This window comes from Eretmochelys imbricata, chromosome 11 (genome assembly GCF_965152235.1).
Source record: "Eretmochelys imbricata isolate rEreImb1 chromosome 11, rEreImb1.hap1, whole genome shotgun sequence".
NCBI classification, from domain to species: Eukaryota; Metazoa; Chordata; order Testudines; family Cheloniidae; genus Eretmochelys; species Eretmochelys imbricata.
In genome coordinates this window covers 38,842,764-38,857,335 of record NC_135582.1, presented here as the reverse complement: position 1 = coordinate 38,857,335, position 14,572 = coordinate 38,842,764, and the positions used below count along the sequence as shown (strand labels likewise).

The following is a 14,572-nucleotide window of genomic DNA, read 5'->3' as shown; positions in this document are numbered from 1 at the left end:
TTTTGTGTTGATCTCAATTAAAATCTTAATCTCGAAATCCACCCCAGATAAAAATACTTTTGAAAACTCTCTGTCCCGAATGGACACACACATCTCAAGGCAGAACAACGCACGGCGTATTATTCGCCAGCAGGCTGGGGTTCCAAGCTCTGGAGCTCTCTGCAGTGGCTGGCGACGTTATTTATCCATAACCCGTCTTGCTTTCAGTTCCTGTGGTGGTGCCGGGCTCGCAGCAGTACGTGCTCGGGCGTGAATTGGCCAAACTGTTCCGTTCTAATTAAATGTAGCCAATCTGTGTGTTTGCTTTTCAGACACCCATTTCTATAGAAAGGATCGGCTGTACCCCTGCGTGTGGATCCCGTCCTACCCTCCCCTTGGCGTTGTTGTGGGATTAAAGCCGCGCGGCCCCATACACAAACGCAGCTGGTTCCGTTTGGTCAGCCTGAGACACTTGCTGTGAAACTACGACAAGAATTCCAGTAAGTTGGCAACACTTTCACACAAAGAAAACAACAATAGGAGAAGTCCTTCCGTGCAGAAAGGAATGTTTCAAACACTGTTCTCCTACAGTGAAAGGAGACAGGGAGGGAGGGAAGGAGGAGAGAGATTTGAAGAGGGCAGTTTTCCCCCACCCCAGCAGCTCTGGATCTTGTGATGGAGAGATCTTATCCTCTCTCTGTGATTCAGAGGTGCCAGGAAACTCGTTGAATATTCTGATCTGCCCCAGTGTTTCTTGTGGCTTGACCCCGGTGCTGTGTCGTACCACTACACCAAGCAGCCCTGAACCTGCATAAATCACAACCCTGCAAAGCCTACACTCCACATTTTATCTTTCTTATTCCCCCTCCCTTTCCTCCTCTAGCATGATAGATATTAAAAAATCCTTACGGAAACGTTTGTGGGATTAGCGTCCTAAGCGATCAACGCAAAGAAAAATACCGTATCTCCTAATCAACAACAAACCGGCCTGTATAAATTACAGCACTTTGGAAATTAGAGTCTGTGACAGGGCCAAGAAAAGTTAAGTAATGTTTCAGAAATGCCTGTCAAACTCTACAAACAAGCCCTGCAGTTTAATATAGAAGGTAAACTTTATGCAAACAATATAAGGAGTTTGTATAGAGGGGGCAATTAAAATGAATAGGACAAATCATATTGTGAGATAAATGCATCTCTCTGATACCACGATTTATACAGCAATCTCTTGTTCCTGAAATACAGGAGTATGTTGTATTTCATACAGGAGGGATTGGGCGGGGGGGTAGGGCTAAATGAAGTTCCCGACCTAAAGTTTTATCGTGATAAATTTCCTCTCTAAAACAACTACAGTGCCACTGTCAGTCACGTTAAGCTACCAGATCAACTTCTCAGCGGTTTTAACAGAATTATAAATACTGTTTGTTTAACATCATTTCTGTGTGATGCTGCCGATACTGCCTTCCCATCGCAATCTTCTGATTGGCTCCAAAAATACTTCAAACAGATTAGATTAAAGGGTAATCTCCGAAAAAGGCAAACATATCCCGTCTTTCTCCTTTCGAATCGTCTACTTTCCTACAGTAGTCTGTATCTAACTCCTGAAATGGCAACACTATCGGAACCGTGGCTTGATATTTCACCCGTGATTTGTTGTGTACCTGTGACACAAAGGTCCCCTTACCAAAGCCAGGATCGTCACAGTACCCTCTGTTGACAAATTAGGAGCAGGGATATTAAAGTTTCCCTTAGCAATAGCTTCATACTCGGCCCAAGCTTTTAGTGAAACTGACTTTCTCTCCTGGGAAATCCATGAAAGGCTGGGGTGGAGAAATAAGATTCATTCTGTGATTGTCAAGGCTTCAACAGCGGTTTAGAGGTGATTGACCGCGTCTCTCTATGGAGTAATCAACTAAATCAGCGTTTTAAACTTTATACCGATGTCTGAATGTAATGACTAGTTCTAAAGCCTTTATAAGGCTCCTTCGTTTAAACCCCTTTTCTTTGCGTGGGGCATATTGTTTGTCAGTTGGGACACTGGCGTCTGAGGAGCATCAAATGCTGTTTGCTATTTAAAATCACCCCGGATCTGCCCCAAATGTATTGTAAAGCAGCACCACTGTGATGTAAAGTCATTGGAGTGCATTGGTGTGAAAGCATCCCTCCTACCCGGCAAAGTGCGCGCGGAAGGAGGGGCAAAGGCAGCCTGTGGCTGCAGGGACCTGGAGCAATGCCTGATTCCCTCATGCTAGTTCCGGGGCTGCTGGGTATAAAGAGCTTTATGCAATGTCTGGAGGGTGGGAGTTTCGTCTGCAACTAGCGGGATCAGAAAAAGACACCAGGCTGCTTGGGCTGTTGCAGGGCCGAGCAGCCTTCCTGAGCCCAGCAGCGTGCTTTCTAGGGCGCTGGAGCATCCCAGCCCAGATGGGATCTCGCCACAGGATGGACGGAGGAGCAGCAGCTTCTTGCAAAGTGCTCATATTATTCACTGCATGCATCATGCAGGCTAGTGGCCAAGGTAAGTCCCGTACTGCAGCCTAGTCTGAGTGGGACTCGGGGCTCTTCCGCGCCCCCCGGGAACACCAGGGGGAGGAGAGAGGGTCGGTGGCTGCCGGGCTGTAAGGGAGCTGCGGCCCCGGGGCTTCCTCAGCGGGCTCGAGCAGCAGGAGGTGACTCTTCCCAGAAGTTGTTTATCCTGTAGTGGAAAGTAGAGCGAGCCCGGGGGCTGTTAGAAGCGAGCCCGGCGTTTTCTGGCACGGCTCCTCCTCAGGCTGGTTTCGACCTTTGCTTCTCCCAGCGTGGTTCTTTACCCAGTGAAGGGGTCGGAGTCCTGCGGGGGAGCAGTGGCTGCGCTGGGGTTACGTTTGGAAGGGCCGTTCAGGGGGTGCAAATCCACAGCGTAAAGTCACGCCGGGCTTTCATTTTCTGGAGATGCACTGGAGAGCGAAGCCTTTAACTGGGGGGAGCGCTCCTCGCAAGGAGGCCGGCCAGGGCTCCGTGCCTAAAGGGGGGCAAGACAATCGCCGGACCCTGGCGCTTGCTACTGAAACGTGTTTATTGGCCCGAGTCTGGAGCACATCTGTAAAGATCCGTATGTGGCCGTGCTGCCGGCCCCTCTCCACGCACCAAATGCAGGTGGTTTGGGAGCCCAAAGTGAGCAGGCTGAGTGAGTTCCCCCCGTTTCTAAGAGCGGGTTTTGCAGCCCGCTCCTCGGTAAAGTTGCACCTCGAGCTGGGTCCCATTAGGCAGACCCAGGCGTTGCTGTTTTTATTTGCACTGATCGTGCACGTGCAGCGTGTACGTGTCTGTTGTATGTGTAACAGATGCGGTATTTTATAAAAAAGAGTCTAATAAAGAAACAGATGCTTAGTCTGGAGCACAATAAGCTTCCCTCAGCCCCAGACACAGATTTGAAGTTGGGAGAGAGAGAACTTTTTCTCCGGGCTTTGCTGTTGCTAGGTTACATTGGGGAGCATGTGACTGGCCGAGCAGGCTGAGCACGATAGGCTGCGCCGCCGCCTACTGTGGTACTAAGCTGGCTGCTGGGGATGGAGGAGCCCTGTCTCCACTCCCTCCCTCCCTCCCACCCTGTAGCTGCAGCCCCTCTCTTCCTGTCTCTCCCCTTCCCTCTCCCACACAGTGTAATTGCCCCACCATTAAAATGAAACCCCTTATTGTTCCAGCAGGATGAGATGAAGTGAATTTCCTGGGCCGCATCTATTGGCCTGGTAGCCCCACTGTTTTATGTGTGTGCGTTAGGTGGATGTATTCAAATTGTTAATCTGCTTTCTTTGCTCAACTCTTAGTGTAAGCTCCTTAGAGGGAATCAAGTAAGTAATTATGCTGCTAACAGCTCCCTTTTCTGAGCAGGGAAGTAGTTAGGAGATAGCTAATGTACAGCAGGAGCATTGCAAAAGGTCCAGCCAAAGAGGTCACATTGGGTAGAGAGCTAATTCCTTTGCACTCTTATTTACACTGCATAGAACTAAAGCTACAGGGCTGACTTAAATACGTATTTCCTTGCTCTACAGCCACCTTAGAAAATTTAGGACAAATGTACAGTAGATGTGAATATGAATTTACCAATTATTTGGTAAAGTGAGGGTAAAATCTTGAATTGGAACCCAAAAGCAGGGCAGGTGTTAAGAACTTTGCTGTGCTGAATGAAAGAATTATCAGAATAACTATGCTAATGAGATGATGTAATGTTAGTAATGGAGTCTATGGTAATACCTGTGTTAAACCTCTTAAAGTAGTATTGTCAGCTCTTGGGATTCTTATTCCAAGTCTCACAATATTTGGTGTTTTTCTTAAAACTCTAGTTCTTGGAATCCTGTGGTTATGTGAGGATTTCAGCTTTCATTTAAAAAAGAAAATGATTGTAGACCTTGTGGTTGCAGAGAGAGAAACTTGAAAACATGACCCAAACATACACTATCGGCTCAAAAATCAGAAGCCCTACCCTCAAAAAACCTTCAATTTTTAATTAAAAAAAGTATTTCATGATTTTTAATCCAGTCTCATGATATTTTGAAGCATGACTTATGATTTTTGAATACTAACAATTTGAATTTGGGAGTACTGAGTGGAAACTGGATGTTTCCAGAAGCCTAAGAAGACTCAGTTTAATCTGAGTGTTTATGCCTACATTAAGCAGTGTTGTGCCTTCTCCCTTGACAAATCTGACTCCTGAATTTTGTTAAACATGGTACTGGATAAACTGAGAGAAAAAATGACTCCTCTCACCATCCAAAGTTGCATAGGAACTGATCCTGCAACCTGTTACTCATGCCAGCAGTCTTTATTACTTAGGATTACTGTCATGCGTAGAGATTTCAAGATGGGGTCCATACTCTGTCTAATTTAAGTTCCCTCACTGTGGTATCCAAAAGTAGCATTTTATGTGGAATTTTATAAGCAATATTTTATATTACCATGGCATTTCATTTTGGAGAATCCCAAAGCACTTCAGATAGCTACCTGTACAGCACTGCTGAAATGCAGCCACATCTTGGGTGGACATTGCGGTGTACAGCAGTGCGTGAAGGGCAAATCTGGATTAAGACCATCAAGGCAAATGTCTGAATTTGCTAAAGAATCTGGCAGTCTTTAAGGATTTGCGTACTCACGCAGTATTCCATTTATCTGGTATTTATTATGGGACTCATGGAAGGACTGACTCTAGTCTGCTAAAATGTGACCCTCTAGTCCCTGGGAGCGTAGGTGTTTCAAACCTTGCTGCTCTTAATAGTTCACTTCCATAGACAATGTTTTCTGTCTGTGTTCTTGTTTTCTCTTTATAGTGGTTATCCATGAATAAGAAACCTATTTTCCCTCCTTAGAAGGAACATTCCCCTTTGGACTCTCAAATTTACTTCCAACTCACACAAACCCGATTTTATTAAATAACATTTTTGTAACCTATGTTCAATTAATCACAAATCAATTAAGCTTCCTACATGACTGTTTTTTCTGGAGTGCCTTATTTTGGTTCAAATTCAGGAGAGATGACACATCTGTCAGAAAAAGAGTATATATACATAGTAAAGTAACTAGCATGTATTTGGCATTCAGTTGATAGGCAAAATGAGGTAAAATACATTGTAAGGAGCAGGATGACAAGGATTTAGGAGGAAAAGCATAAGGTAGTGGAGCTCCCACTTTATCTGATATGCTCCTGTTAACTTCTTTTCTTGCTACACCACTTCGGTCTCCTCAGTGTGTAAGTTGCATTCATTTTTCCACCATCTCAATATCAAACTACTGCAAGTTACAAAACATCGTCACTCACACCTGTTTTTTGCAAAATTCCCATTGACTTCAGTAGGGCCAGGATTTCACCCCATGTGTAATTTACATCAACATTTAAATCCCTGCTTTGAATCTGGTCTTGTCTGTATCTTTACATTTCCTCAGTACTCTTCCCTGCATTGCATTAAATGACGAGACTTTTTTTCCGTATATCTTGGCCAGATCCTCTCTAGTTTACCAGATTAAGAGTCCAGTCCAAGTCAGCTGGACTTGTGTGAGCAATGATTGCAGAACTGCGCTCTGCATTTCCATAGTTAATAAGTAATATCATGATATTGGTCTAAACCTTTATAATACTGGAGAGGTGAGCATTTCTGGTGATAGCCTTTCACCTTACATGGACACACTTGTTTGGTCTGTGAATCCCCTGGATACTAAATGTGTACAGCTGCCTGAATGCACTCTACAATTAAGTTGATTTCCAACTTTTAGTCTATTCCTCCTTTTTAAGTAGCTCATAATTTCCTGAAGCAAAATCCACATGGGCTGAGATTTTTCCATGGCTGGTCTCAGGCCAGAGGTGAAGTTTTTTATAAAGTTTTAACAAATCTGATTCATCCATTTTACGTGTACATTGAGAAAAATATATATCCTTCCCAGTATAACCTGATCAAAAATTTTGCAAGTGGATAACACAATTCCTTAGATCATTGAGATCTAAGGAATAAGCCAAGTTTGAAGCAAATTGGTAGAGTAGTTTTAAAGGCAAGGGGAGAAATCTTGGCCCCATTAAAGGCAAAGGGAAAACTCCAGTTAATTTAAGTGGGGCCAAGCTTCCATCCAGGAGAATTTAAATTTGGAAATTTTGCACTTGTACAGTTCAGTTTTGCTACATGAGCCATGATTTACTTTATGTAAGGGTTTAAAATAAACTTCAGAGTTATTTGACAAATAATATGGAATGGTTTTAGGAGAGACTATTTTAAGTCTGTACTCAGAACAGAGTTAAGGTTGAAACTTCAGCTGTAATACTACAATTCCTGTCTTTTGAGTGCTTGATTGCAAAACCTTAAAATGTTAAAGCTTATTTGTTCAAAATAAAAATGTAATTCTGCTACATGTATGAAAAAGTGATGTTGGCTTACATAGTGGCATCATAACTGATAAACTGAGATTTGTAGCTTTTATGTATATTGGTGAATTCACATTCTTTGACAGTTTTTTGGCCAGCCTCCATTTTGTGCAAGTTTAAAATTGGCTCATGTGCCTGCATGTACAAACCACAAATTGGATATTTAGGTGAGCAATTACAAATCTCTGTGTGCAAATGTGAGCACTGAGTGATATAAAAAGTAGTAATATTTGGGGTTTGCTCATGCATGCACAACTGAAAATGTGTCCTGTGTTTAAGTGAGGTACGGTAGAAAAGCAAATGCCTTAACAAACAATGGTAGTGAACAACTTTGGGCAACAGGAATATTCTCTCAAAAGGAGGAGGTGATTTCAAAGCCTTCTAAAGTGTAAAACAGGGGCATACAATGGCAGAGTGAATTATACTAGGATACAAAGGTGAACTCTGTTCACTTCCAGGTTGCCAGTTTAAATCCAACCCAGGGCTGTATCTGCTAGGGTTACACGGTGAGAACCCCCCCTTATAAATTAAAAACAATTTTTTGTATACTTAACACCATTATGGATATACAGTGGCCTCTGTAAAATTAATAGGTGATCACAGTCCATATCCTGGTGGATAGGTGTCCACATCTCAGAAACCACAATCACATTTGGCATGAATTGACGCTTTTGCTGATAGTTTCACAAAAGAGGCCAAGAAATAAATGGGCATGGATGGTTCTTATAGACCAGAACTGCTACATATTGCTAGGGTTACATGGTGAAGCTTGCACTGTTATCTACTATCTCTGTTCTGTGTATGGGTAGAAGCCCAGGACGTCTGAGCAGAAGATTATGTCCCTTGCATAGAGCCCCTGGGTGAAACCCCTACTCTGAGGTTTTACACAGGGGAGGGAGGATTTGGGTCTTAAGGGGAGAAAAAAAAGTCAAGTAGTTGTTTTGAAAAGAAAATGAATACGTCCAATTTACAGTCTGTACTGCTGGTAAAGGCAGATATGGGAGAGGACCTTTAGGTTGAACTGTTTATCAAAATCCTGCACTGGTATAATTTTCTTGTACTCTGTCAGTGAACCATTATAAAAGGAATGCTGGGCTTGATCTGCTCTGACTGAAATCAACAGCAGAATACCCTCGGACCTCAATGGGACCAGGACTGGGACCTCTGATTTGGGGAGGGGGAGTTGTGATGGCTTGAAAATTAAAAATACACATCAGTGAAATACATTACAATCTTTTTAACTTTTAATTGATAAAAGTGACATTTCTATGAACTTAATGTCAGTATTTGTTTTCGTAAGGTTTTTTTTTTTTAAATGAGTAATTTACTTTTAGTACTTGTCTTGATCTTTCTTTAATTATTTACTCCTTTTCTATATCCTGGGCAGCGAAGTATATCAGGAATTTGCTAAGTAATCATTTAAAGTGAAGAATAGCATTAAAAAACAAAATTTCAGTTAAAAATTGAAAGCAGTAATTAGCTGACACCTGGTTAGACTTAGATTCTTCACCGACTGCTAGAATTACTGTAAATAATTAAGCTGCAGGAGTCAAGACAAACAGGGACAGGACATTCAAGAAGATCTGAGCTAAGATAGATGTGCAGCATATGCAACACTTCCTATAAAGCAAATCAAAACCTTCTTTTATATATTGAGCTGACTGGAAATTTGAGCAATGAAATCCCACTTTAATCCAGATTTACTTTCCATGTGTTTTGCAGGAAATGAGCAAAGATTCATTGAGGGGGAGGGAGAAGTTGTGGGAAGTTAGAATGCAATTTCATTAAAGCCTTTTAATTCTTTTCTTTTTGGGCTTCCTGGGTTGACGTGAAATCAATCACGCTGTTCTGAGCCTTTACTTTGTATACGCCTTTTGCATTGTTAGATTATTGGGAGATCAAAGATCACTAGTGTTTGTTTTTTCTTCTAGTTATTTAGGGCCAAATCTGTGGGTCTTTCAGTATTTTACTCAGGGAAATGTCTGAAGTCAGTTGATTACGACCTTCAGGATTTGACTGCCAATAATAAGTTATGCTTAGCATTCCCCACACATTTTTGAAACAATATCTTAGATCTATGATATATTGCATCCAATACTGTTCACTTTTATTGGACAAAACCAAACCTGTTTCAGGACTGGAAAACTGTTAAAGCTGTTCAGAATTACAGATGCAGAAGCCCCGTTTCTCCTCATTTTAAATTCTGCTTAAAAACTGATGGCACAATATAATCTTCTGAGTGGAAGCTGAAAAAGAAACAACACTTTTTAGAAGATTCATTGGTGAGAAGCATAGAAGATTTTTCTTAATTAATCCTCTACAGGTTGACACCTGAATAAAGACTAGCTAATGTTAAGATTGTGTCACTGTGGTTAAGTAGCTATGGCAACCAAATAAGTCAATTATCTGCTTGTTAATAGTTTACATTAAGTCTGGCAACTAAAGGATGGAAATGTCATCGTTTTAAAACTAAAATATATTTCTTGATATAACTTCTTAATGATATATCATGGATTTGTTTTCCTTTTTCAGTCTTACGAGATATCTTGAACCAATTCCAGCTTGATTCTCCTCTCACTTAAACTAGTTTAATTGCATTGATTCAGCTGAGCTACTCCTGAAGTGCACTAGTGTAAGGGAAGGGAGTATCAGAACCAGACACTAAAAAGTAGGTGGTAAAAATTTCTTTTAATAATTTACTATATTTTGAGGTCTGGTCTGAAGTCCACTCTCTTACTGAATGTTCAGTTTATTAATTAGCTTTTGCTCCTCCAGCTCAGCACATTTTTTGGAATGATTTAAAAAAATGAAGCTTAATGAGTAAACATGGAAATGTTGAATGGAATAGATAGTTTTCTGCAGATTCCACAATAACCTTTTACTGTTGGTATCAAGCTTTTTAATGTTTTCTTTGTTTTGCAATTCTTAAACTGGATTTGAGATCTAAGGATCACTATTAGTAGTTTTGTTCTAGATTAAAAAAAAGACATGTAAGAGTTAATTGAGACTAATTTTGTTTTCTGAACAGTTGTATTTTAGCAGTAATAATCTGGTTGGTTTGAATTTGATTGACTGTATTGTTATACACTCCTATTTAACATCAAGGGGGTCAGATCCTCAGCTGGTATAAATGGATTTAGACAGTTGATGTTCTGACTCTCTCTCTCTCTTTTTTTTTTTCATATTTGGGTAGGCCTTGTTCCACACACACCCCCCCCAATTCCAGTTTGGAGCCCCAGATGCTATTTGGGTATGGGGGTCTGCTTGTATATTACAGGTTGCAGGATTGGGGCCTTTATTGTGGTTTGCAGCATGGTTGGAACAAACCAATTTGTATCATATACAGATGTTGCAGGAATCAAAATAATAATGTCTAGCACTTATGGAGTGATTTTCATCTTCAAAAAACCTTGATGCACATTTACTGATCAAGGAAATATACCAGTGGTTCTCAAAATTCTGTACTGGTGACCCCTTTCACATAGCAAGCCCTTGAGTGCGACCCCCCCTTATAAATTAAAAACACTTTTTGTATACTTAACACCATTATAAATGCTGGAGGCAAAGTGGGGTTTGGGGTGGAGGCAGTTCGTGGCCCCCCCCCATGTAATAACCTCGCGACCTCCTGAAGGGTCCCGACCCCCAGTTTGAGAACCCCTGAAATATACTCTTGTGATTCTCCTTTGGTTTGGGGAAGTAAGGGCTGCAGAATCAGGCCTTATACTCATGTGAACAATTCCTTCAGGCATGCCTAAAATAGGAAAGTTTACCCAAAAAATTCCATTTGGTGCTCCCACCATGTCAGCACCAATGAGAGCTCTCATTTAATTGTGACTGGAACTATGACTAATGCTGTGTCAGCTGAACCTGCTCTTCAGTAAGCTTAACTAACATGTAAGCCCCCAGAGCCTTGCTTACAGTAGGGCTCCCATCAGAGCTGCAAGGAACCAGTGTTAGCACTAGTGGGAATACTTCGCTAAAATTCTCTCGTGTAAGGATAGCACTTGACTTCAAGAGGGCTGCTCATGCGTTTACTTTTGAGCAAAGATTGCAGGATTGGGCCCAATATATGATAAAATAAACAAGATGGAAGATTTAAAAACATGACAAGAATGCTACTGTAACTAATATTGGCATTTTTGCCATATGAAAAGGCTATTCATGCATTCATTTTTACTTTTACAAGGTATAATAGGCTTTTAAACTATTGCACTTGTAGTGAATAGGGTACATACTGGTCTGAAATTAGCAGACGTGCTTCTGGCCTCTTGCTTGCGATTGTAGGAGCTTTCTTTATTAGTTTTTCAGATTCTGCCCTTCCTCTCTCTTTTCAAACCAGCCCCAGGGCGCCCTTTAAAAACCTGGCCCACTTCACCATTTAAAACCAGTTTAGCTCCAAATATTGTGTAAATGCACTGAAGCACTAATATTCTTTTCATTACCTCTGTGGCTACTTGAAAGGTATTCACTGTAGTAATTAATCTGGATGTTGACAAATGTGAACTGGCAGAACACCAGGAAATCTGAATTGAATCTCAGATACGCGTTGAGGGGCCTATTCTGTCTTCCTTGATCAGGCAAAAAGCCCATTTCTTCAGTGTGAGTTTTGCCTGAGTGAGGAGGACAACAAACTCCCTGAGCACTTGCTAGGGAGTTATCTCCTGCTATGGGATTTGTACTGTGACTGAATGCAGTCTAGTATATAGAAATGGCTGTCTAATAGTGGAAATAAAAAATTGCTATGACCCTTCTGACCTAGTTTGGGTGTGGCAAATGTATCAAAACTTAAATGCCTGAAGTGCTTTAGGAATTTGGACATCAATTTGGGGAAGAAACAGGCACTTTGATAATTTACAAATAATTAAACACGCTGAAGTAAACAATGGCAATAGCAAAATTTGAAAACAGATGACTTATGACAGCTAAGTAATCATACCTATTAGTGATAAAGGTCACATATCTATTTTGCCCCCCGACACTTCACCTTTTTTTCTGTTTAAATGATCCTGTTGGCGGGTTAGTTAGCAATAAATCACAAGCACCGTTTTTGGCAAGTTAGACTGTAAACTGATCAGTGCTACCATGCCTAGTCAGATAGAAAAGTTGGCCTGGTTACCACCACACTAAGGCCACGCTACTGAAAAGACTTATGCAGATGCTTAATTTATTCACTGGGAATAGTCACATTGACTTCCATAGGACTACTAATTGTGCATAAAGAGTTAAGTAAGAGTATGTCTACACTGCAGTAAAACACCTGTGGCATGGCTGCGACTGGTCCAGGTCAGCTGACTTGGTTTGTGGGGCACGGACTGCAGTGCTGTGGGGCTTGTGCTAGAGCCTGGATTTGAGACCGTGTGAGAAGAAAATTAAAATTGAGGCCAGGTCTACACCAGAAAAGGTTAGCCAGTAGCGCTATGCCCAGTATAGCTATAGCAGCTATACCACTATATTTACACCAGCACACCCTCCCAGTGTAGACGCAGCTCCAGCTGGTAAAATTTCCTTTTGCCCATATAGTTTATACAGTTCCAGTCTTCAGTCCTTACCTGGGCCAAACTCCTGTTGAAGCCAATGTTTGCTTTTGTCTGCATATAGACTGTCTGCAGCAATGGGTGTGTTTCTTTCAAAAGACGACTGGAATGATTAAAAACTGGGCAGATAAAGGGGTCCAATCCTGCATCCCTTATTTTTGTGAGTAGTTGCATTGGGCTTCGTGAAAAAGGGCAGCAGGACGGGATCCAAGGATTTTACGTGGGTAAATGCTTGAGGCAAAGACAGCATAATTTAAATCCTTATGTGCTTCTGCTCCTGCTGAAATCAGTGAGAGTTTTGCCATTTACTTCAGTGAGCAGTGTCTAAATTAAGGAACAAACAAATAATTTTCTAGAAGACAGAACATAGGAGCCAAACTCAACTTGCCTTACTTGCCTGGGCAGTTCCATTAGTTACAGTGGTGCTATTCGAGTGGTAAAGGCAAGCCGGATTTGACCATAGATATGTGGATGTGCTGTGGGGAGAGAGAGGTATCTTTTGTTATGTGCACTTACAACTTGCATTTAACTAATACCTACAATTATTTTTTCCTGCATTGAAGAATTTATGAGAATATTCCCCAATAAAGTTGGGTCAATACAGGCATTTTTTTTTAAATTATTATATGTTGTGTCTTCTTAAATATATCAATGAAATATATAATGGATTTTTAAAAACAAGTTATTTAAGATTCAGTCTTGCCTAATGCATTTGGAAAGCATTGTTTGGGGCTGATACCTGGAGCTGCCGGGACTCATCACCTCTTAGGATAGATAACTTAATTGCATCCAGCTTAATTAAATCTGGCAGTGGCATGAGATTTAATTTTGAGAGCAAGCAGCTGATTGGATAGGAAGTTTATTAAAAGTACCTCAAAACCATTCAACTAAAAGTGGCTTCCTGAGAGGATGGTTTTGTAGCTTGAAACTGCATTCATCAGAATTTCCCAGTGGTGTATACTATACATGACACATCAGAGTTATCTGAGCATGGGTTTTGTCATTGTTTTCCACATGCTATACAGTTGTAAATACTTCCAATTCGTGGAGGTTTTCACACTTGGTCCCCCATTGCCCAATTGTTATTCTGTAGCAGGCTTGGGGCTATTAGCCAGTTTCATTCTTATGAAAATGCTTGGGATGCTTCTTTCTGTGAGTCGTTGAGGGTGCCTCTTACTTTCTTCCAGTTTGCTTGTTCTTCCTCCTCCTCATGTAATTTAGTCAATTAGAATAGATTTTTGCATATTTAATGTGCTTCACAACAAAGAGATTTTGAACAGCAATAGTAGAGCTCAGCAGAGTGTGCTTCACTAGAGATCCACAGTGTGTGCTTCACTTATCCAGCTAATACAATCACAGCTGATTTATATGGATTAAGATACCAAATGTGAAGGCAACTGATTAATATTATCCAATTTAGTGCAGAACATGTTATTTCCATACAGTGTATTTGAAATCACTGACATTTTGTAAAGGCTAGTAGTTAATACCGGTTTCAGAGTAGCAGCCGTGTTAGTCTGTATTCGCAAAAAGAAAAGGAGTACTTGTGGCACCTTAGAGACTAACCAATTTATTTGAGCATAAGCTTTCGTGAGCTACAGCTCAATTCATCGGATGCATTCTGATGAAGTGAGCTGTAGCTCAAGAAAGCTTATGCTCAAATAAATTGGTTAGTCTCTAAGGTGCCACTAGTACTCCTTTTCTTTTTAGTTAATACCGAAAATTCTGACTCTTTAAAGTTAATCACAAAATAAATTTTGTAAAATAAGAGTACAACTAATTTTATACTGGACACCTTTAAAAGTACTTTTAATAAACATTTATAATAAAGAAGTTATGGCAGAATGCCTTTTAGGGAAGTGAAAGACGTAACACAACATGCATGTGGCATTCCTTGGTTGTTGATCTTGAACGGTACTGGAAGCACAACACCTTCTATACTTAGATTGTAAGCTCTTTGGAGCAAGGACCATCTTTATTCTCTTTTTGTACAGCTCCTAGCACAATGGGGTGCTAGTCCATGATTGGAGTCCCCAGGTACAATACTACTGCTGCTCTACTTAGAAGCCCTCATACCCTCATTTCATAGCTCCGGCTCCCAATCAGCACAGCTCCCCGGTCTACATATTCCCTGGGATACTCCCTTAAAGGAAAACCTAACCCACAGCCTCATTTGTAT

The 14,572-nt window shown here is 41.1% G+C and overlaps 1 protein-coding gene across 1 annotated transcript in view; it reads left to right on the top strand.

Annotated features, from left to right (window-relative positions):
- Positions 1–2,400: 2,400 nt before the first annotated feature.
- LRP2 (LDL receptor related protein 2) overlaps positions 2,401–14,572 on the top strand; it is a 180,200-nt gene continuing 168,028 nt past the window's right edge. Inside the window, exon 1 of the mRNA XM_077829918.1 lies at positions 2,401–2,494. Within this exon, the coding sequence (XP_077686044.1) occupies positions 2,401–2,494 (94 nt within the window). The remainder of the gene's footprint in view (positions 2,495–14,572) is intronic.